Here is a 24,707-nt window from a genome sequence, read left to right as displayed (position 1 = left end):
ACTTTAAACATTTCTCTACTACTTCAATACAAAAACAAACGGTAAAAAAGTAAGGTGTATTTATTTTGTTTAGTTTTCAATCTATTTAATACACGATAAATATATTAACTAAAGAACGATTTTTTTTATACAAAAATTAAAACAAATATTTAGTAAAAGTTTTGTAGTACATTAATTTAGGTTAAGTCTAAATGTTTTTCACATAGAAATGCTTACTAGTGTGACAAATTTAAAATCAACAGATGTTTTAAAAATCCAAAGTTTTCTAAAAAATACTTTAATGTATCAGGTACTAAAACAAAGACTCTTTTTCTAAACTAACTTGTTTAAAGTAGACAAATAACGTCAAAACTAAGGATTTTGATAAATAACTTTGTTTTTAAGCTTTAAAAACATAAATATTTATCATTATCAACTCATTTATTTAATTAAACTGTAATTATTAAAGTTTAAATCTTATGTTTAAAAGTAACTACGTTACTTAAGTTTTAAGAATATATAGAATGTCACCAAATTGAAAAAGCAATAGAAAATAAATAGTAAGAATAAACAAAAATAAAGAGCTTGAATTATAACTGAAATGCGTTCAAACAAACTAATAACATTCGGGACGTTTTTGTTAAAAAATGATTTATTTAAAACTCATCTTTGATTTTATTAAAATCTAAACAAAGACAACACAATATATGCAGTCTCTGTTTTAAATACTATTTTTCTTTAACTCTTATTTGCGTATATTTTAGAAGCATTTTAAGATCAAGCTAGGCAGTTCTTATAGTAGAAAATTTTTAAAGTAATTTCACAGACACAATTTCTAACAATGAGAGCTGAATCGATGTTTATTTATCATTAAAATTAAGAAAATTACTTCATCATACCACTATCATCAAAAACCTTTATCTTAACTTAAACTTGTCTCATGGTATATGTAAGTTCATGCTTAGATTTTTTCCATTGATTTTTCTAAAATTTATCTTAAAACAAACCGGTGCTAATAAATACATTTTGAACTATTTTGTAAAGTATTTTCTTAAAAATACTAACTAAAATTCATAAATAGCCTCATTCAAGAAGTAACTAAATAGTTTACGATCCCAATATATTTTTTGGCTGAAAATGCGTATTGAACGCAAAAACAGTTGTTCCAAGCAAAAGTTTATTTTGTTTACTTTAATTTTATATATATATATGTATATATATCTAGGATTTGAAAGACAGAAATAAATATTTTAGAATTAACTTGGAAATTACAGCACGAACAAAAAACAAACTCAATTTAAAACATGGTTGCACTTCTCTGCAATATGGAAAAAAACAAGATCTCAAAATTACACTTAAATCTAGCTTTAAATAAACGAAATAAACTTATCAGTGACTGTAAACATTTTTCAACTTTTTATTTTAAATAATTTTGAACATTTATGCAAACTTAGTGTGTCTTATATTTTTTAATGATTTATTTAGTGACGTAAAAATCCTTAAAGTTTTAGCTTAATTTCATGTACACTTGACTTATGTTTTAAGTCTTAAACAAAATTAATCACAATAAACAAACTGAAGATCTGTTCTATTTAACAGAACAGTGAAACAATTGTATTTTATAACTTAGTCTTTTATTAATATATACTTGATGCATTGAAACTACTCAAAGTCATTTATTTTTCATTAGATGAGAAGTTTACTCAACTATTATTTATAAATAGTACGAAGCAGTAATAGACAGTCGTTAGTTTATTAAAGACGATGAAATTTTGACAAAAACAGGTAAAAAGATACGTACAACTTAACAAATCCAAATGATTATCGTGCTTTGAAAGACTTTGAACATCTACATAAAATTATAATATTCAGTCATTGTAATTTATAGTTTACAGAACGAATTTTATTTTGAGAGTAATAACTCCTACGTTAAATAACAATTTTGACAACACACAACAAAAAATTACATTCAATGGCAATTTAGAAAGTATTTAATATCTGTTAAATGTTTAACTCTAAACTTAGTATGCACCTATTTTAAGTTCTTCAGAAGTTTTAGCAGAAGAATTTTTGTAGTAAGTAGTTCAAAATTTGGTTAAGGAAAAGGAGTTAAGGAAATAATTTTATACCAAATCAAAATAATTTAATTTTCTGTTTAACTGCAGACAAATAACTACACAGTGATTACAAGCAGTGAAAATTATTCAGTCATTTTTGCTACTAGGAATTACTAAGCTATATGTAAATACAAAAGATCTAATATATACACAGCTACTACTTCAGGCAGATAAATTAGCTAAGGTGTTTGTCAAAGAACTAAGTACTTTTTTAAGTTGCTACTTCGAAATAAATTATTTTTATAAATTAATGATGTAACAAGTATTTGATATAAATTTAATGAAACTCAAGGTTTTGAAAAAAGTTTTGAATATTGGATAAAAAACATCAACAAATTACAACATCTTATATAAACACGGAACTGGAAATAAATTATAAGTTAAACACAGAATGATGGCTATAATGAAATGTATAACAAGTTATTAGTACGACGGATAAGAAAGGAATATGTCAACATGATTTACGAACATTTAACATGCTTAAAACATCATTTTCAAAAATATATAAATTTTGTATCAAACATGTGCGCGTCTTTGAAAAAAAAATTACTTATTGAGTAAAATATAAACAAAAGGGGGCAACATTCGTTTAAAACTAATCATTCAAGAAAATACCTTTAGAGCATTGTTAGCTTATGAAAAATTCTAAAAAAGTTTAAAAGACATTTAAAATTAAATGCATAATAATGATCTTAAATTGACTTTAACGATTTAATACAATTACTTTTTCCTAGATTTATAAAAATATTGGTACTTTTGAAAGCTCCTCTCAAAACCTGCTTAATGTTTTTCAGCCCTGCCGTGTAATTCTTGGAACAAAATGGATTTTGAGGAAGATGTTTTAAAACTTGGACTTCCCCTAACAACTAACGAGTTGTTGTTATTTGTTGTAAGAGCTGTAAGAAATATATAATTTGTTATAACTAATTTCTAACATAAATACTTAACTGTTATATACACAGATTTAAAACTTTTTATAGTTGTTTTCGTAAAGTTATTTTATTTTAACTATATGCAATAAAGTGTGTTTTGTACTTAAATAAATCGCTTAAACTAATAAACATTCATAGTATTAGTCATACTATAACTTATTTGTAAATTCAAATTTTATCTTTTGTTCCGAAAGCTAACCAGCATAAAGCATATTGGTTTGATTTAATTACATGTAAGAAAGATGTTTAGTATTAATGAGTTTGAACATATATTTTTAAATGTAAATATATACAGTTAAACAATTGGTTATTAAAGAGTAAGAAACATCAAGGTAAACTCACCAATAAAAACAACAATAGAAAGTGTTTATACAGCTATTAACTTAAAGCTAGTCAAAATAGCGTTTCAACTAAGGTTTTTCGTTACTACTTGAAATGGATAAGCCAAGTATCAAGTCAAACAAACAAAAATAAAAGGTCAACTAATTAATAATTAAAACAAATTGACGTCATTAAAAGTTTATAATTAAACGTAACAGTAACCTAAAACTATATAGTAAATAGTTTTATGAAGTCTATGTAAACTCATCCTTTAAAAATATAAAATTTGTTAATAAAAATTTAAACTATTATGAGGTATCAATGACAAAAATAACAATATGCACACTAAACTTAAAATAACTAAATATGGAATTTAAAAATATCTAATTGTTGTTCTTTAAATATAAATACTAGTAAAAACCTGCAGCAAGGCCCATCAAATGTGGAGAACTTTTGACATTTCGCAATTGACTACTGCTACATTCCAGCTAAATTAAATACAACTGATTGACTTGACGAGCATACACTAAGTTACTTTTTTGCAAATTACAAACTTGATCAACAACTAAATATCTACAAATGAACTTACACTTTTAATAGTATTATAGTAAACACACTTTTTTTTTTTTTAATTGAAATCATTTAAAGCATGGTTTGAAAAAATTTAAAAGATCTTAATATCAATACAATTTTACGTAACTAGACTAAATCTTAATTTTAAATATGAACTAATAAAGCTTTTATCTAATTTTATAAAATTTCTAAAAACATTTACTACTACCTAAAAAATCATTATTGAAAGATCTTAAAAAGAGATACAAAATTTGTACACAACTCAAATTTATTCAAAGTTAAGTTTATTATAAAATTTTTGAAAACATATATCAGTTTTTTATAATAATTTGTACACTACTACTAATATTTCTAAGTAGAGAAGCTTATTAAAGAAATTACAATGGTATGTTTATAATACTAAAAATGTAAAAGTTTGAGAACATATAAAAAAACAGATTTTATTTTTGGAATGCCTAACAAAGTTAAAGATTTTGAAAAAGTTAAAGTACTATTTAAACATTGATTAAAATCTTTTAAAACAGAAAACTCATATCAACTAACGCATAACTAATTCTTATTTTTAAATTTTATAATATTACTTCTTGCACTTAAGAACTCAAAAAAAAATTTTTAATTTGAAACAGCAATATAAGAAAACCAATACAATAACTAACCGGACTTATATTAGGTACTTTAGGGGTGGAACACTTATGTCTTGGTGGTGACTTAATAACAAAGTCATCATCTTCTATTTTAAAAGTCACTTTTGATTGTGACATCTTCATCTTACTGGTAGTTGGCGATTTGATTACTTCATCCAAGTCCAACGTAGTCGGTTTTGTTGTACTGTTAAAAAATGTTAGTTTACTAAATATATATTGCTGTAAAATAAATACTTTTTGTAAACCGTAACTAATTTAATTTGATAACTTTAAACTTTTATTTAAACAATTTAAATAGTAAAACAAAAAAAGAAAAACTTGAACCAATTCATAACTTATTAGAGCTATCAAAAATTTCAAAAAGTTATATGGCAAGAAACAGTGTATTTTAAAAACTTAAAAAACATTACATTTAAAAACCTTATCTTAAAGATTTTAATAGTTTTTTGAATTCGTATTTCTCAAGATGTGTTGCTTTAGCTAAAATAAAAATAAAAACTAGTTCAGATACATTTTTTAACTTTAAAGTATATTGCATTATTACAACATGCAAGGTAATCATTTAAGAGTAACTTATTCTGATGAAATTTTAATGAGTTTGCTTTCAATTCAGCTGGACTGTACTCAGCTTAACTACAATTAAAATTCAAAGGTAGTTAAAAACAAGATAGATAAACTTTTTTTTAAATAATTTAAATACTAAGCAATTTAGTTATTTAAATTTTGTTGGACATGAAACCAAGTATATTCAAATAATATTCTTGAAAAATACTACAGTAATCCTAGCTATATAAAGTTTTGGACTATATAATTTTTTTTTCTATACCTTGTATTTTAGTACTAATTTTAATACAATCGGGTTTTTTTAAACAAGGTGTGTCAACATACGAGACCGCTAAAAGAAATCTACGGCCCGCAAAGTGCAAATTAAACAAAATTGTGTTTGTTATTTTTCTACAGTACTTTAATAATTTGAGTACACAGTAATGCTTACTAAATTATTATTTCATTGCAGTTTTACTTTTAAAGAATGCTTTAAATTCTTTTTTTTTTCAAAAGTAAATGGTCCACAATGACTTGTGTGTACAAATTTCAATACGTTTAACATTTTTCTAGTAAATCTGGCCCGTCTATTAAAAAAGCTGCCCAAATTTATTTTAGACAAACCATTTAAACTGTTTTTCAATTAAATATGTTAATTATTGAGTACTACATGTTGTTGACTGATGCCTTAACATATAATTTTAAAAACTAGTCTAGGAACATTGCTAAGATATATTTGAATTAAAACGAAACAAAAAGTTATCATAACAAGTTATTTGATGAACAATATGGTTATTTAATCAATTCGAGTTTGTGAATAGTTTTTATCCAAGTATAAATTTCGGTTAAATTTATACTAGCATGAAAAACTACATATTTCAACAACCTTCCAGGAAGAACTTCGAAATTCCCGCAATTCTTTGGAAGCTCCAAAACATCATTCTTGTGCTTTTGTGACGTCATATTACCGCTGTTAGATGAGATCATGTGTCGGCTCATCATCTTCGCCGTCATGCTGGTGCTCCTGTTTATTATGACGTCACTGGTCGGTGTTTTCGACGTCAGTTGTGAGAAACCTCGGGGAGATGAGGCCATGGTTTTCCACTTGCACAATGTTGCAGAGTCTGTAAAATGTCAATGATAAATTCAACCTTGCTTTTGAATTAATTGGAGAAATAAAATTTATCTTTAGAAATTTCATAATTCATATATTTTTAATAAAAAGATAACCTGAAGATTTCAGTACAAACTTATAATTAAACTAAATCACATCAAATCACATAGAACTTAAATAAGTAAACTATTTAGTAAAATAAACATTAGTGTTATCAAAAGTTTAAACTTAAAAACTTCGTAAAATCTAATATTTAAAAAGAAAAAAGCAATATTTGTTTTACCTTGCATACTTTTGACAGCTCTAATGACAGGAAATGATTTATTTTTCTTCAGCGAATTATTTGAATCGCTGTTTTTGTTATTTTGTTCTTGGTGTTTTTCTTTCTGTGATTCTTTTACTAATCTTTTAGGCATCTGTAAAACGCTTATTTATTTAGCTAGTATTAATAAATTCTTTTTTTAAAACGATATTATATTCTTTGAAAAATTTCAAAAGAACTTTTGATTTATCATTTTTCTATTGTTTTAATTAAAAATTTCAAATGACAAACCAAATTTATTTTTTTAGCCAATGTAGCAATTAGACTGATTCTAGTTTTTATGACATTTAATTTTTTGACAGCAACATCTAAATCTTTAGTTCCTGGTACACCGGGCCTCCCAATTTCAGGTGTTTCCAATCTGTTTGAATAAAAAAACTTGTTTAGTGGGGACATGAGCAAACATTTTATAAGTTTATAATCTGATTTTATTTCTCAGCAACAAGAAGTCACTCAGATTTTAATTTAAAAGTGACCAATAAAGTATTAAATTTGTTTAAAAACATTAGTTTTAAATTATATTATAATGTACTTAATGCAAAAACTAAATAGCAAATATTTCTAAATAGTTAAGTAAAAACTGTTAAATGCCTTAGTTGTTAAAATGAGTAATATCTCTAATTTATCGCAAATATGGTAAAATAATTACAAATGTTAAACCCTGATAGTATAGAAGATAGGCTTGGTGACTTGACAACATTAACTTTGTAATCTTTTTCGATCACAATATCACTCGGTCTACGCTGCTTGTATACATTGCTGTGACTATTTTGCAGCTTGTTTATGTTTTTTGTTGATTCTAACATTTTCATGTAGTCCCCTCTAAAGTAATAAATAGTTTTAATCGAAAAAAAATGTGTAAGAATTTAAGTATATATAAAAAGTTTAAGTAATTTAAGTATTAAAATAATGTAATTTTTGCGTACATTGTTTTAACATAGCTTATAATTTCTAACTAAAATGGCTAGTTTTTCATGGAAAAATACTATAAAAATATTTCAGTTGTTATCGACGTTTAAACAAACATACATATTTTTAATAAAATTTTTATTTCTTAAGCAGTAAATACTTCAAAAACTTTACTATACTGTTTTTTCTTGGAAAAAATCGATATCAGTTTAACACAGTGAACTTTCAGTTTTTATACTTTAAAAGAGCTAAGTGAAACATAAAATCTTTTACTACTTTAACTGTTCAATGAATTTTTACTTAAAAAAATTTCAAGCAAATAGCAGTTTTATAAACTCATATTTATACCAACATTTAACATTTAATTTCAAGTGTTAAAATAAAAAGCTTTATATTATAACAGAACTTTTTTATTAATTCTTTTAAAAAATAATTAAATAAACTCAATCTTTTTTAATTGTATTTCCCGACTTATATTATTGATAGTTTAATACAACTTATTAGAAAAGATCTCAACTTAGTAAACTGAAAATTAAAACCAACTTGTTATAAGGAACATCATTTTTATTACTCCTTGAACAACTTGGAATATCAGGATGATAAGAATTTCCTAGAGAAAAATCCAACTTTACAGAAGAATCAAGCTCACTAAACTCCTCAAATATAGACTTATGCTGTTCTACTCCTTTCAAACTTTGGTCATTGGTTGAGCGAATCCCAGAAACTGGAAACATCGGGTCATCTAGCATTTGCAGAACTTCCCTGTACTTATCTTCTAGTGTTTGTACCTTATAGTTGTTAAAATAACTTTAGTTAAGTAGAAAGTTGTGAACTTGGACTTAAAATTAATGATGATATATTAATTTTTCATAATAATTAATGATAAAACAAAAAGGTTTTAGCTACGTAAATAACATGCACAATCCGATCAGATAAAAATAATTATGTCAAACACTACATTAAAGTATTATGTAACAACGAATATTAGCTTTTCAAAGTAGACACATATTATTAGTTATTCTGTTTGGATTAAATCTAGTATGGAACATTTATATAGAATTATAGGATACTGTTATGCGAATGTTATGTAACAAATTATACGTTTTAGTAGTTTTTTTAAGATAAGTAAAACCGAGATTCCTGGCTCAAATTTACATGTATTATCCTAATGATGAAAAAAGCAAAACTTAGAAAATGAAATACTAGTGCAGAAAAATTTATAACACTAAAATATATACACAGACTAGTTTTTGTACATATATCATCAAATTATATTTTAAAAAACTAATTTACAGAGCGTAAAAAAATTACAGTAGTTAACTTAGACAGTATACTTAAAATCTTTTAACAGATTTTATTAAATCTTAACGTGATAATATAAAAAACGAACCTCTTGTGATAATCTGAACTGGGAATTGTATGCTTTATTCAAACTCCTTTGTAACTCCTCATGTTTTTCTGATAACTGCAAGGATATTTAAATTGTGAACTTGTGAATATTATAACGCTAAAAATAAACTTATATGTGTTCAAGGGAAAGTTTATGGGATGTAACTAATAGAAAAACTTTAATAAAAACACATAATAAAACTTGAAGTCTACTTTTACATCTAAACTTTTTTGATTGTTTTACTGGATATTGAGTAATTAAATTTTATCAAGAATAAAATATCTTTTTAGATAATTATTACTTTTTCCTGTCACTAAAATACAACCTAAATAATTAACTAATATTTAAAATGTGCCCCATAAAGTTACATTTTAATTTTTTTTTGAAAGTTTAAATACTACATATAAAATACATGTGAATTTAAGTTATATTCACATCCTAATCAACTTAGCTACTTGTTAATTAAACTACTTTAAAAACCTGCCAACCTTTAGTCATTAAAACTTAAACTTAAATTTCTACAACAACATTTAACGAACCCCTGCATGCTTGTCTTGTAAATATCTCATTTCGTCAATTAATAACTTTATATTGTCCTGCTGAAACATGGCTTCTTGGTTACGCTTCATTAACTCCTCCGTCACTATTTGGATTTGTTCATTTGCCCCTTCTGTTTTTAAAGATATATATAAGCAATTCAGTTTACTTATGATTCTAAATTAACCGAAGATAAATCAATTTAAAAGATAATACAAGATTTTTTAGAAAATTACAAGTTTTTCCGTATACAAAAACTGTAAACACCAATAACAAAACATAGTTAGCTTTAGGATTTCTTTTGTGCACTCAAATTTAAAACTGTCTTCAATCATTTTTTGTAATGTGCGCAGTAAAAAAACAAAAAAAAAACAATAAGCAATCAACTCTTTTTCAAATAATCATATTAAGTAATAAAAATACTGAATCTGTATTTATTGGCACTTTTCAAGTATTAATATTTTCTAAAAAATAAAGCCAGTAATGCAGTGGTTCCCAACCTTTTTGATGCCCCGCACCCCTAAAGTCTCTTAATTTGATCTTGCACCCCTAACACTATATGCTATAATTGTTTATTAATAATTTGATTTTAAAATCATTAATTTCATTAATTAATAATTTGTATTTTAATTTTTATGATAGTGTGCTATATTAACAAAAATAAAATACTCGGAAATTTAAAAACATAACAAACTATATTCGAACAAGTTTTATCTATTCTTTATAAGGTAGAAAACATCAGAACTCACTTTTCCCTCTGCAACGATAAAAGTTTTCTGAAGGTTTTGCAAGTGAGTTTGGAGCTCATAACTTGTAATTCTACCTACTCATTTCTAAACTAACTAAAAAAATTAATTACTTTTTAATTAAACAAAAAAAAAAAATCTATCTTTATAAAAAACAAAAAAAAAATTCAATTAACATTAGCAAAAAACTAAACTAATCTTATATATTTAATAAAAAAATCCTAAATGACACGTCGTTATACTCACAAGGTATTTAACAAATTATTAAAATTCTATTCATGCAATATTATTTTGAAAAGACTAAGAACTTAATTTTATATCGACTCTAAAGTTAATGACTTTTTGTTCCTGTTTATTGCAAAAAACTTTCTAAAAACGTGACATTTTGTTGCTGATGGCATGTCTGCCTGTGCATTCAAGCGGTTTCTTGATTTAGTTTTTATTGACAAAAGAGTACTAAATCCAGACTCGCACAAGTAAGTCGTCGCGAATGAAATGAGAGTACTTAGTGCTTTTTCAACAAGTATTGGAAACATATTCATTGAACAACACCATTATTGTTCAAGAGTTTTGCTTTCAAACTGCATTTTGAGAAAACGGTCCATGAATAACTCAATAAGTTCATCTTTTAACTATTCATCATTGGACATGTAATTCAAATTAAAAGAATATGGATTTATTATCCATTCTTTAGAAATTTCTTGTTCTCCTATTTTAAAATATCCTTCAAATGACTTGGATAGTATTTCCAAATGGTTTATAATTTCTTCACGAACAATTGGAACCAAACACTCATCTCCATCAGTCACTTCTTCGAGTAATGGAAAGTTTGATAAATTACCTCTTTCAACTCGTCGACACCAGAGATTTAACTTTTTTTAGAAGCATTTATTACTTCACGACATTTTAAAATATTTACATTTATCCCTTGCATGGAAACACTCATGTCATTCAAGCGGCTGAAAATGTCACTTAAGTAAGCTAGTATTTGAATAAATTCTTTTGACTCCATTTCTTTGACACGGTCAAAGTCAAGTTGATTAAGAAAAGCTTTTACTTCCTTCCTCAATCCAAAAAACCGCGTTAAAGCTCTTCCAAGTGATAGCCAGTTGACCTCCGTATGGAAAAGTAAAACTGAATGTTTACTACCATAATCTTGACACAACGACTTAAAAAGACGGTTATTAAAACACGACCTCTAAACTAGTTGATTGTCCTCACACAAATATCAAGGACATTTTTAGATTTCGAGGGCAATGTTTTTGATTGATGCCAAGGCATGTCAACGAAGAAAACAGTGAATACCATGCAAGCGGAATATCCTGTTTTAACAAAGCAAAAACAAACAGATTTATTTCCCAACATAGCAGGGGCACCTTCAGTAAACACGGAACCAATAACTTGCATGTCTAAGTCATGTTTCGCAAAAAAATTTATGACACATTGAAAGATGTCTTTTCCTTTTGTGGTTCTCTTCAGATCTTCACAAAATAAGAAATCTTCTTTTATTGAACCATCATGCACATATCTCACTGACTAGTACAATCAATTGACTGCAATTTTCAACTAGAATTGCTGAATTTACTTCTAGAAAAGCGCTCTTGCTCTATGACGTACTAATCAAATTAATTTATTCAGAAAGTTAGCACTAACTTCATACTATAACCAAATGTACTTTTAAAGTTTATAAACTTTATTAGAGAGTGAAAATCACCTTATTTATCATATAAAAATGAAAAGCCATCTCGCACCCCCTGGAATGCTGCCTCGCACCCCCAAGGGGTGTGAGCACCCCTGGTTGGGAACCCCTGCAGTAATGCTAACGATTATTTACGTTAAGATCTAATATATAATAATCTTTTATATCAGTTCTATTCAAAAAAAACTATATTTAGTTATGTAAATAATATGGTGTCAAAACGAAGCACGGAATGTTTATATAACCAGACAACATGAAATCGCAATTTAACATTTCATGTTTGGATGCTAGCACGAGGTATTACGTAACTTTAATTAACGTTAAATTTTTTACAAAAATATTTTACTATATTTATACTAATAATAACTTAAAGGTAAAAGGTAAACTTTGACATCGAAAGTATTTCTTTTAAACACATAAAAAAATTTAAATATGTGTATCATTTTGATAAGTTTTGTAAGTTTATTTTTTAATGTGCAATCCATGTATTACAATGACATTTTAGAGTTATTTTGAAAAATTATGGATAACCTCATTTGATTCTATTAAAACGTGCAGCTATTTTTTCTATTTGAAAGAGACTTAATTATTACAGACAATAATAATGTATTGAAATTAATTTTAAATTTTTCATAGTTATAAAAAATATTTAGAACTATTTACTGACTTTAGTTGAACTTTCATTAAAAACAAACTAGGCAAGCATTAACTTTTAACTTATTTAGAAAAATAGTAACATTGACCAAAAAAAAATTGCGTTGTTTTGATATATGACAAGGCACTTAATTAAGGTATATAGGAAAGTGAAAACCACAAATAAATATTGATTTGTTTTGTTAATTAATATACACATATTGACAAAATGTCACTGAACTTTATAATTGTGTATTCAGATCGTACCATTACTGAATAAGCCAACCAAATTTAAGTCTATATAATTTACGGTTTGTATTGGCATTTAGGTATTTTAAATCACAGTGAAACTTGTTTACTTTTTTATGTTTAACTTTAAACAGACTAAACTTCAAAATATAATAAAGTGTTTACTCATGACATATAACACATTAAAAAAACTAGTTTAGCATTTTCAAAAATAAGTACATCAGTATATTAATGGTAGATTTACTTGAATCTTCTGTAATGCAATATAAAAACAAGATACATTTTACAAAACAAGCACATCAATTTTTGTTTGATCTGCTGCAATAAATAAAAACAGGACTGTTTGCAACAAAAGAGTTTAGATAAATCGCAAGTAAACTTGTTATTTTTGCAAATATCAAGTGTGTTGAATGTCAAAAAAATAAAGTACTGCAACAAATTGTAGAAAATTAAGCTATGAACTAAACTATGTTGTTTAGTGAATTTTGATTTTAACATTTAGGGACTTTTTTTTTAATTAGTTCAACCTGCAATATATCAAATAAATACATTTCGCCGTAGAATTATTCTTTTACTACAGTTATATAACTAAACATTATTTCATATTTTAGTTTCAACCACAAATCCCCCAAGAAAATTTAATGCTGAAGAATTTCGACTTTTATAAACTGATTTTTATGTAACAAGTTAATTTCGCAAAGCAAAATCTCTTAGTGTTTTGGAATGTTGGAGCTAAAAACCCAAATATTAATGTTTTTTTTAAATAGAGCAAATTTTTAGTTTTTGTTAAGTATAAATTTAAATAACTTAGAAACTTATAATAGAAAAAATAAATTTATTTTTAAATATAATAACTCTCGCAAAAAACTAACCGACTACAATTTAAAAAATTAACTCATTATTTTTGCATTACTTATATTTCTAACTTTACTTAAAAATAAAAATCTTTGAGTTTTCACCTGGACTTAAATGTAACCCTATTTGTATAAAAAACTTATCAAAACTTCTTACGTATTTCAGACTTGAGATAGTTGATTTGATTTATTGTTTCAGTAATTAAGTGTTCTTCTTTATTTCTCATGTTTTTTGACTCGTCTTGTAGGTCAGTTTGCTATAAATATAAAAATTTCTTTGTTGCTTGAAAACATTGATTATGATTATAATAACTAAGTTGGTAAATTTTTTTGTATTTGTGAACAAATGATACTTTTAACAAAAACTTTGTTTTGTAAAATTTTAAATGAAGTAAAACTAAATTTTAATAAGACAACTATATTACATATTCTATACAGTAATGTACCTGGAGTAAACTAAACAAAATTTTACACAAAAACTGCTAAATTTTTGATAATTGAAAAAAAGTTATTTGAAATTTACATAAGTAATAAAAAATTTATACCCACTAAAATAAATTGCAGACTAATTAATTGATTTATTTTGACCATTGCTAAAATATTATGTTCCTAAATTACTACTGAATTTACAAACATTACATACATATTTTTGAAGTAACTTAATCCGAAAAAAACCATGTACACAAGTTTCAATAAGAAACAAAAAAACTAAAGTTAAAAGTAAAACAAGCCAAAATCCTGTACTAATTCAGTTTAATTCTTATATAGAACAAACATTCAAAAAATAATTCAATAGATAAAGGCTTAATCAATAACATAGTTTACAAAATCACATATTACTTTTGTGTAAAGTTTAATAAATTTTTGAACAAACCCTGTCAATTAAATTTTCATTTTCCTCTTCCAATTCTTTTATTTTCTTCTGCAAATTTTCAAGATTTGCTGCAAGTTTTGCATTTAATGCTCTTTCTGTAAGTTTAGAATAAAATAGTTCGCTTGATCCTTGTTTGTTTATAAACTTTTCTAAACAATACATCTAAATTTTAAACAGATGTTACATATAATAAACACCAGCAAGCAGACACAACATAAAATACAACAATTTATTAAAGTATATTTTCTACTTACAGTGCACATTAAAGTAAGTTAAAATAAAAAGTATATATGTGATTATAGTATAAGTTATCTTTTTTTGTTTGACTTTAAAAATTTATAATGGACTTTTATTATATTTAAGAAAAGAATGGTTGTTATCTACAAAGATTGCTTTATTCTTATACAAATAGCTGTTACACTTACAATCTAAATTCACAATACTTAGTTGTTTAAAAAAACTCTTTGGTTGAGCAAAGTTTATTTATCATTATTATCAAACTCAAACAACAGGCATGCAAGTATGACGTCATTACAACAATTATGTGACGTCATAAAGCAACCTGATGCAGGTGACAACCAACCATGGTTCTGTTCAGTTGGGCTGTTCTCGTTTTCAGCATACATTGTTATAAGGCGATCTTTCCTTGATATTTCGTGTTTGAGCTGGGATGCCTGACGAAAATAAAAGCTGATTAAAAAAATAACAGGATTAGTTTGAGCTAGATAACATATACTTTTAATCAAGACATTTAAAAAAAAATATTTTTAATGTGTACAAGGACTTTCCTGTAAAGTGTTCTGGAAATAAATAATTACTTTTAACTATGTGAGATACGCTTAAATAAAAAAACAATATGCAGCTTTAAAGACTCAGTCTCTATAAGAATCATTCCTTTACAGCTAATAAAGAATTGAAAAGTCTTGTTATTATTTCATATTTAATCCTATCATGAGGTTTATCAATATAAACCATTATTTTTTCTTAAGTACAAAAATAATTTTTACTTTGAAAATTAACTGATTAAATTTCAGTGTCTTTATAACAGTTCATGTTTTCTATTAATCACATACTTAATATAGAAAAACATAAATAAAAATGGTAAGAACCATTAAAAAAATCAGTCACAGTCTTATACAACCACTTTGAAGAGATCTTTCGTTTATTAAAAAACAAACATTTTCAATTCTGTAGAAAACAAAAAAATATACTAGCAACTAGAGAAAATTAAGTACTGGAAATTAAATATTTTTAGCAAAATTTAAAATAAAACTAAAAACTACCATATTATTAAAATACTGAATTTCATACTTTTACTTTAAAATTAATGGAACACTTATATTTGAGATTAGTCAGTAAAGTTTGATATAATTTTTCGATTTGAGAAACTGAGAAAAAGACACTTTGGAAAATTATTTTTGTTTACTGTAACTAAGAAAAACTATTTCTATAAACAACAAACAATTAAAAAAATCCCCTAGTATTGTACTTGATAAAAAAAATTTTTGATGACATTTTCAATTTTTTATTACTAAAACTATTCCTTATAAACACTGTTTAAATTAATTTTTGCCTTAGTTTTTTTAATCCACCATTGTTCTGTGTAGTCTAAATTAGTTCTTATAGGGCTTTCTAAAAACTGGACTGGACACTGTGTTTGTTGTTTATAGAAATAGTTTTTCTTAGTTACAGTAAACAAAAATAATTTTCCAAAGTGTCTTTTTCTCAGTTTCTCAAATTGAAAAATTATATCAAACTTTACTGACTAATCTCAAATATAAGTGTTCCATTAATTTTAAAGTAAAAGTATGAAATTCAGTATTTTAATAATATGGTAGTTTTTAGTTTTATTTTAAATTTTGCTAAAAATATTTAATTTCCAGTACTTAATTTTCTCTAGTTGCTAGTATATTTTTTTGTTTTCTACAGAATTGAAAATGTTTGTTTTTTAATAAACGAAAGACCTCTTCAAAGTGGTTGTATAAGACTGTGACTGATTTTTTTAATGGTTCTTACCATTTTTATTCATGTTTATCTAAAATTCAATTCTGTCCGGTCTTTAAAATCAAACGAGGAAGACTACCTTCATCCCATTTTAATTTCTTAATATAGAAAATTTAAACTTGGTTGACAACAAGTACTTCAAAATCATAAAAATAAAACCTCTTCCATAGCTTTCTCCAGCTTTTCTTCGAGTATTTCGTTCTCCTCTAACACAGTTTTGTTTTTCATCAGCAAGGTTTGTCCGATGTGAGCTGCCAGCTCCAGATCTCTCTCTTTCTCCTCAAGCAATGACGTCACTGCCTCCATGTCATGATACGTGTTCGTCATGCTTGTCAGCCTCTTACCCCCTAATACTGTTGAATTTATGTGTTATTAACTGTAATTACCTTTTTTTTATTGTTTGAATAAAATAATATAAATAATAAATGTTGTTAGAGTGTTTAAATGTTAGTTTGATTAAAACTTCATAAATAATTTTTACATGTAAAGTGTTTATTGATAGAAATTCATAAAGTATACTACTATAAATACTATTATGGATGGTATAAGATAGTTTTCAATCTATTTTTAAATTTTTTTTTTTCTGAAAACAATAGTTTATTAACACTAGATTCACTTAATTTTAATTTTTTATCAATGTTTAAACATAAATGACTTTATGTTTTACATTGGAATAAACTTATACTACATATATAAGAATATTTTTTTTTACAATAATTTCTTTATCAAATTTAAATCTTAAGCAACAATAAATAAAACTGTGTTTCTTTTCAGAAAAAAAAATACTTAAAATTTAAAATAGGGACAAGAATTAAGCTAAAATTAACACAGAAGATTTTTAAATTATAACTGAAACCAGCAACTTACATAAAAAACTTAAAATCTGCTCACACTGCTTTACTGATAGCTTCTTAAAACTTTCAATTTGTGGAAATTTGACACTTCTCACAGGAGAATGCTGATCTGACTGTATTAAAAAAATATTAGTTTAGTCAAAAAATTTAGAAGATAGTACAGGATCTGTTCTCCTTACACTTTTTAGATCCTAGATAAAAACACAATATCTTCATATTGCAAATTATTTTAGTGATGGTATCTTATCTATTATTCACCTGATATAACTGATATTCTTGACTACTCCAGTAGTTAATGTCAAACTTGTACATTTTTTGAGAAAATCATTAGAAACTCAATGAACACAAATTTAAAAAAGACATGTCGTCATTTCATACATTATATAACTAACTTTAAGTGTCTTTTACATACAAAGTAACTTACTAAAACACTTTTAAAAATAAGTTCAGAATTTAGCTAACCTTAACCTTAATTTATTGTCATATAAACTATTTATAAAATTAAAAGACATATATTTTGGAATTAGTATAAAAAAGTTGAAGTTAACATAATTTCATAAAAACTTTTTTCAACTTGTAATAAACAAAAACTGAATACATTTATAATACGATGCATTGTTATTTTAGTAAACAAATCATACTATTTGATCAAGTTAAGTAAACAATGACTAGACCAATAAAAATAATTAAAATGTTTATTACCCCGTGTAATTTTTGTTCTTAATTGGAAAGTTTTCAGTTAAGAACTCACAACTATTTTTTTAAGCCTTTACCTAAAAATTTTACTACTAATGCATTTTACAAACATCATATACTTTTAAAAATAGAAATTAAAAAGAAAAGAAAAACAAGTATTTAGTTAGCATCATTACATAATGAATGAAATTAATTTGATTACTTCATACTTAAATAATTTATTTTATATAATAACTTTTAGATGTCAAAATAAACGAACTGTATCAAATCGAAGTTGGTACCTTGAGATTCTTACTTTATTTCCGTTTGAATCAAAAAAATCACTAAATGTAGGATCTGCAGGAAATATATAGTGTATGAAGTGTACTGAAGAGAATATTATAGTTTTTATATTTAATAACATAATTTTATGAATACAACTATGACATTAAGCAAGTTAAAAAAAAACAAAATCAACTACAAAACTAATTTTTGAAAACTTCCCTTGCTACTAAAAGTATATTTTATTATTACTTAAATAATTGTTTTATACCGAGTTATTTGTGATAAATAGTATATAATGATTTTAGGTTATTAAATTTTTTTTATATACAAATAGGTGAATCAAGAATCTGATTTAATTACAATAATTATATAAACACAAATATTTAAAACTAAAAATAATTTATTAACTCAAAGCAAAAGGTAAATAAAACTATTATATTTTCAACATTCTTGTTTAAATGGAGTTTTCTAAATTAAGCATATAAAGTCTGCATTTTGAGCTCTCACCTTAAGCAAACAAAAATAAAGCATTTCAAAGAGAGTACAAGTCTATAAGTTCTTTAAACAATAATTTTCTAACAAAAAGCGACAGTTAGTCTCCTATATAAGTTTAAAAAAATATATATCATAAGAACACAATAAAATATTTTACATGAAATTTTTAATTAAAATGTTTTTGAATTCAAGTTTAAATTGTGTACTTACTTAGTACTTTTAAGTACAAATATTACATTCACAAAATTGTATTAACATTTTTTTATTTTACATTAAACAAACAACTGAAATATTAAAAAAACTTTTAATAAAAAAGTTAAGTCTAGAACAACAAGTGTAAAAAGTATTTAACAAACATAACAATTATCAAGCATATTTCAAAATTCAATTAGATTCAATTAATTTCAAAATAAATCAACTCATAGTTGATGTTTTTAAAGAGTATCAGTTCAAAAGTAACATACTTTTAAGTTTTTTTTAAGTTCTAGTTTGATTAAAATCACAATTACTTAAAGATTTAAATTATATGTACTCAGGCTAAAGGCTTCCTAACATAAAATTCATCTTCAATTTTAAATTTATTCTGTAACAATAATCAAACATACTTGTAACTTATTACCTTCTACTTATTAACAAAAACAATATGCTTAAATTTTAATACAACATATTTATATGCTGATAAGTTAAAATATAAATCATTTATTTACATAATTTTAATTCAACTCACTTACAATACATGCATATTAGGTATACAGTAACTATTTTTTAAACAACAACTTAAAGTAAAAGAAGTGTCTCACTTAGTTCAGCAAGTGATGAAATCTAATGCAAATGATCTTGACAATAAATAATTCTACTAAAACAATTTAATGAAAAATTGGTAGAATAGTTAATGTTTTTTCAATTTCCAAAAAGTTAAAAAATACTATAATAAAAGGTACTTGTGGCTGTCTAAAACCAAAAGAAACTATATATTTTGTTAATTTGTTAAATGTTTAAAAATGTTTGGGGTTGCCACAGATTAAGCTGAAAAAATCTTCCTGACTTTTCTAAATCCTATTCTTAATCAAAAATCATTAAAAATTACATAACAAAGACTTGAAATTTTGTAGAGTTTTCAATCTTATTTTTATACAGATTATAACAACTGTTTTATTTTTTGCTTTGAGAGAATAATATTAGCAGTTTTTAGTGATGATAAACTTTCGTACTAAGAGCATGTTTATATCAAATTTTCTGCCTTTTTTTTTGAAAAACCCTGTTTTTTGCTGACTTTTCCTGATTTTGTGGTAACCCCCTTTGTCTTACATTACAAATTGTAGAGTAAAATAATTTTGTATAACAGTTTAAAGATTTTTCATAATTAAAAAATTTAATAAATAATTTAGAAGATTAATATTCGAACTATATTACTCTTTTTTCAAACTTCATTGATAATTTTAGTTAGAAAATATTTTTTTTATTTGTTAACTTAGTCAAGTGTCTTTAAGGGTATCTATGAAAAAAATTGAAGAACTGATATTTGTTACATAAACAGTAAGCAAGGTTTATTTGGATGTTTAAGAAAAAAAAAAGTTTTAAAATTTACTATTTAAAGTTTATATTACTTATTTTACTTTTGCAATTTAAATATACTTAGTAATTTAAGAGTTTTTGTACTTTTTGTTTAGGAGTAAAAATGGAAGGTATCATTTTGCATCAAAGGAAAATAATTAAAAACTTGTTAATCAATACATTTGTAAGTAAAGAGTTTTATAATTATGGGTTAAATAGTTAATGCATATGATGTATGACTTGATGTCAAAGGTGTCTTTATAAACCAGGTCCTTAGATCAAATGGTTGAGTTTTTTTAGTAAATTATATAAACTATAAAAGTCTTAAAAGTAACTCCTTCAAATATTATCTAAGAAATGTTGGTTAAAAAATATATAAATATATAAAATGTAATGTTTCATTATGTAATATGAAGTCCAAAAAATATTGTATCTTTTGAAAATAGTCAAACTAAACTGCAATGTTTAAAATCACGATCCCATACTACATTGATCAAACAAAATTAGCAACAATAAATCACTCAAGATTACAAAAGATGTTATGCAAAATATTTGTGTTAGTTTCTCTATACTAATTGAACCTCAGAACATAATTTAAAGATTAAATTAAACTTCTTACCGGTCGAGGTTGATGCGTCTTTAGTATTAGGCATTGCCTAATAGATTCTCCCTAGGTTGGACATTTCAAGAAACTATTAAAGATTCGATTTGTTTGTTTATTGCATATAGTGAATTAATGATTGCAATTGTTGACCTCACTGCATGAAAGCTATTTTGAGAAAGTCAACTGAAAATCGTTCAAGCATGTAAAAAGCTGTAGTCTTGTATGTATTTTAATTTGCGAATGTTGAGTCAGTAAAATCTATTGAAGTGCCATAATATTAAACTTTTCAAATATAACTTTAGTGATCTACCACATCCATTAATTAGGATCCTAAATAATTTTAAGCTTTAAGTAGTGTTATAGGAGAACAACTTCAAAAACTTTATTATTCTATCACATTATAATATCACATATTAAATTTGTCCTGGACATGACTTAAAAGGTAACCAATTGGTGTACGACTCGATAACCGAAAGGTTTTTTCGTGCTCCAGGTCCTAGGACTAAATATTTTGAGCGCTCTTTTTTTGTCGTTCAATAAACAATATATATCACTAGTTGAGTACAAAGTATTCAATAAAACATCTTGTTAAAAAATAAAAACAATGTTACTGAATACTGTTAACAACGTTGAACAAAAATATTAAACGTCGTACAAACAAGACTAATTTTTTTTTATAAGATATCTAAGATTAAATCTTAAGATATGGTTTAAGATACTTATACGATCGAGTTTGAAATTTGTATCTTGTATAGTGTAAAAAAAAAGAAACTGATGTTAAAATGTCTAAAAAATAACAAACTTCTTATTTTTATAAACTTAAATTATTTAACTTTAGTATACAAAAATTTCAATTAAAAGATGAATATATGTTTTAGCATTTGTTTATATATATAAGAGTTAGTATTTTTATAAATATCATGTATTTATACCCACCCTATTAAGCTACAACGTAACGAAACTTATTCTAGCTTTTTAAAGATGTGTTGAAAAAATATAAAAATTTCGCTGGTCTTTGGAAGCCATTGATTTTGCTGTTGCTCGTATAAGTTAACAGCTTCAGAAAATAACCATTCAGAATAAAAAGAAGATGGAGGTGCCTAAAAATACTTCCTTGCAAACCTGCCGAGATGTGAATATATTTTTTAGCTGTAATTTAGCCTAGAAAAGACATCAGCTTCTTTAATTTGTTAAATTATGTTTTCTTCATCAAAAAAAAAACTTAATTTTTGTCCCAATCTCTTGATCGACTGAATCTTGTTGTCGCTTTTCTGAGTAGCTGTACATGTTTCTGTTTTAAACGTAAAGTAAAACGATAAAATCCAGTAGGAACATCATTTGTAGGTAGTTAAGTTCTAGGTTTATTAGGCAATACTAGAGGAAACTACAATTCTGTCCAGTCTCATGACAACTATGCTTTTTTATTTATATATCCCTCCTATTTGAGATTAAGACGGAAAAAGTAAAGTCGATTCCGTTGATCAAAAGCTGTTGTGACTGATATCAAGTTGTTATCATGAAGCTTAAGTGTGAGCTGTTTTTTGTAGTACACAACCTTCTTTCGAGGGATTCTTTTTTATTTTCTACCAACGTTGCTAAGGTTGTAGAATAGAACCACTTAGACCTGGTGAACTATTCGCTTTGATTAAAACAGTACTTTTGCATTCGGAATTACACTTGACAGCAATGCATTTTTTTTTCTTTACTGCTGCTTTACGATGTTAAAAGGTTCAAGAATTTCAATAATTTGGAAAACAAGTTGCCTTTTTTCAGCTGTAAAAATATATTCAAAATCAACTTTTTTATAAACAACATAGTATTTGACACTTTCTTTAATTTTTTTCTAGTCTTTTCAAAGCCAAAACTTAGCTAACTTTATTTTCAGAAATTTATACTTAAATTTTAAAGTTGTTTCTTTTTTATATCGTTTTAACAAAATAGGTAATCAAAAAACTTTTACAAAATTTCACAGTTCTTAATTCAATAATATGCAAAATAATATACGTTTTTTTGTTATTTACACAAATCTTTGAAATATAATTAAATTTCAAACATGTACTTTTCTTTAAAACTAATGCTTATATACAACTAATTCTGAAGCTGTCGAAAACAAGAGTTTTTATTGGTTTGTTAGACATTTAAAAGGCGCTAAAGTAAAGTAAAGATTAAAAAAAGTTTTACAACTAAAAAAATATAAATGTCTATGTATAAAACTGAAAAAAGCTCATTGCCGGAAGCTAAGTATTTTCAATATACTTAATCTCAGCTGGATCCCTCCGAATTTTGATCCGGGTCTTTTTTTAAACTTAGGATCTGGCCGAATCCTAATCTTTTTTAAAATTAGGATCAGTCCGGATTAGGATCCAAGCAAAAAAAAAAAAAAACGGATCCAGTAGATCATTATATAGTTTTGATAAATAGTTGGTAAGCTTAAAAAATTATTAAAATTAAAAACTTAACTTATTCTTTATTGATCTTTAACCAAAATAATAGAAGTATTAAAACTATGTAATCTAACTATTTTTTAATTTTTGTAAGAAAAGTATTTTTAATTTTTAAGTATAGTTTGCTTACACGTTGCTAAAATTGTAATCAAAATTTAGTCAACAAATTTAGTTTTTAGTCAATTTGTTAAGAATCGTTTTCCTGTAGTTACTAAAGTTTAGATTATTATACCGTTAACTCTTAAATTTTGGCCATAAGTAGAGTCTAACATTATTGAAACGAATTTTAGCCTGTTTACTAAACTATGGCTTTAACATATACGTACATATTAAAAAAAAACATTCTAGTTTTTTTTTGACTATTTTGAATAGGAGTGTTGAAATAATGTTATATTTTAATTTTCTAACTTAACTTTTTTTTATTAAGTTTCATAAAAAGTTTGTGTTCAATTAATTTTTTAAATTGCATTCTTTTGAGACTTAATACGTACCTTATTGATCACTGTATTTACAAAAAAATTAAACATATTACAAGCTTAGTGGAAAATCTATAGTCTCAACTTTTATGTAATCAATGAAGCTATTTTTTTATTCTAACATTCACAACGAAATGCCATTAATGAAACTTTGTTAAAAGTATTTTTTGTAATATTTCTAATTTCCACAGAATTGGTCTTTGTTTTTGGAAAATCGTACCATTAAAAAAAAGCTTACACCTTAAGTTCTAAAACCCTTAAGCAGTGTAATGAGTTAATTTTATAAAAAAAAATTAAACCTTTTGGCATACAGCAGTGGTCTTTAACTTATTTAAAAAGTGTGGAGTTGACACTAAAACTTTGGAGAGTAATTTTGGTAACACATAAAAAAATACTTTTTAGTATTTGTTTTTGTTTCGATACTCTTAATTTATAAGCAACGTACAAACTACTGTTGAGTTATGTAATGTTATTTTAAATGCAAATAGATAAACTTAAACAAACGTAATTAGAAAAAATACAAACTTTTCTGTTGTAGAACATTTTCTGTACACACTAATGTTCACAGGTGCACACTGTGTACACCTTTGATATAAAGTATATAAATTCATTTTTATTAGCTAAACATCTACCTTTTATTACAAAAACATTTTTTAACTAACTAACTTTAAACTAGTTCAATTTTTAGTTTTATAATTTTTTACAATTTAATTTAGCTTTAAAATATTGTTTCAATATACCCAATACACGTTTTTAAGCAAGTTATCTAGGTTTATAAAAAACGATAGAAAACTTAATATTTTATAGAGTCTAATCTTGTTAGTTTATCATAGCTAGTACTGACAATGTTCAGCTTTTTAAAATTCACTAGCCAGTTTTT

The 24,707-nt window shown here is 25.1% G+C and overlaps 1 protein-coding gene across 1 annotated transcript; it reads right to left on the bottom strand.

Moving 5' to 3' along the window:
* Window positions 1-1,813: 1,813 nt before the first annotated feature.
* LOC145835747 (trafficking kinesin-binding protein 1-like) lies at window positions 1,814-21,037 on the bottom strand. The gene is made up of 17 exons (XM_082943456.1): window positions 20,923-21,037; window positions 18,250-18,326; window positions 17,308-17,407; window positions 16,600-16,793; window positions 15,020-15,110; window positions 14,437-14,531; window positions 13,720-13,819; window positions 9,384-9,514; window positions 8,845-8,919; window positions 7,998-8,242; window positions 7,206-7,367; window positions 6,777-6,906; window positions 6,507-6,639; window positions 5,996-6,233; window positions 4,579-4,750; window positions 3,771-3,837; window positions 1,814-2,992 (listed from the first exon to the last, which is right to left on the bottom strand). Exons 1-17 carry the CDS (start codon window positions 20,954-20,956, stop codon window positions 2,877-2,879), a joined length of 2,160 nt encoding a protein of 719 aa, XP_082799582.1. The 5' UTR covers window positions 20,957-21,037; the 3' UTR covers window positions 1,814-2,876.
* Window positions 21,038-24,707: the final 3,670 nt, after the last annotated feature.

The sequence above is a fragment of the Thalia democratica genome, chromosome 5 (assembly GCF_965202585.1).
Source record: "Thalia democratica chromosome 5, ktThaDemo2.hap1.1, whole genome shotgun sequence".
Classification (NCBI taxonomy): Eukaryota; Metazoa; Chordata; class Thaliacea; order Salpida; family Salpidae; genus Thalia; species Thalia democratica.
Note: the sequence above shows the minus strand (reverse complement) of the source record. Positions and strands in the feature narration are given on the sequence as shown.

Bases quoted from the DNA above. Each gene is read 5' to 3' on its own strand.
- LOC145835747 (XM_082943456.1), bottom strand. From the start codon at position 20,956: ATGCCTAATACTAAAGACGCATCAACCTCGACCG. The intron at 18,327-20,922 runs GTAAGAAGTTTA...TATTTCCTGCAG, and splicing joins AGACGCATCAACCTCGACCG to ATCCTACATTTAGTGATTTT. The intron at 7,368-7,997 runs GTTGGTTTTAAT...TTATTACTTTAG, and splicing joins AATGATGTTCCTTATAACAA to AGGGGACTACATGAAAATGT.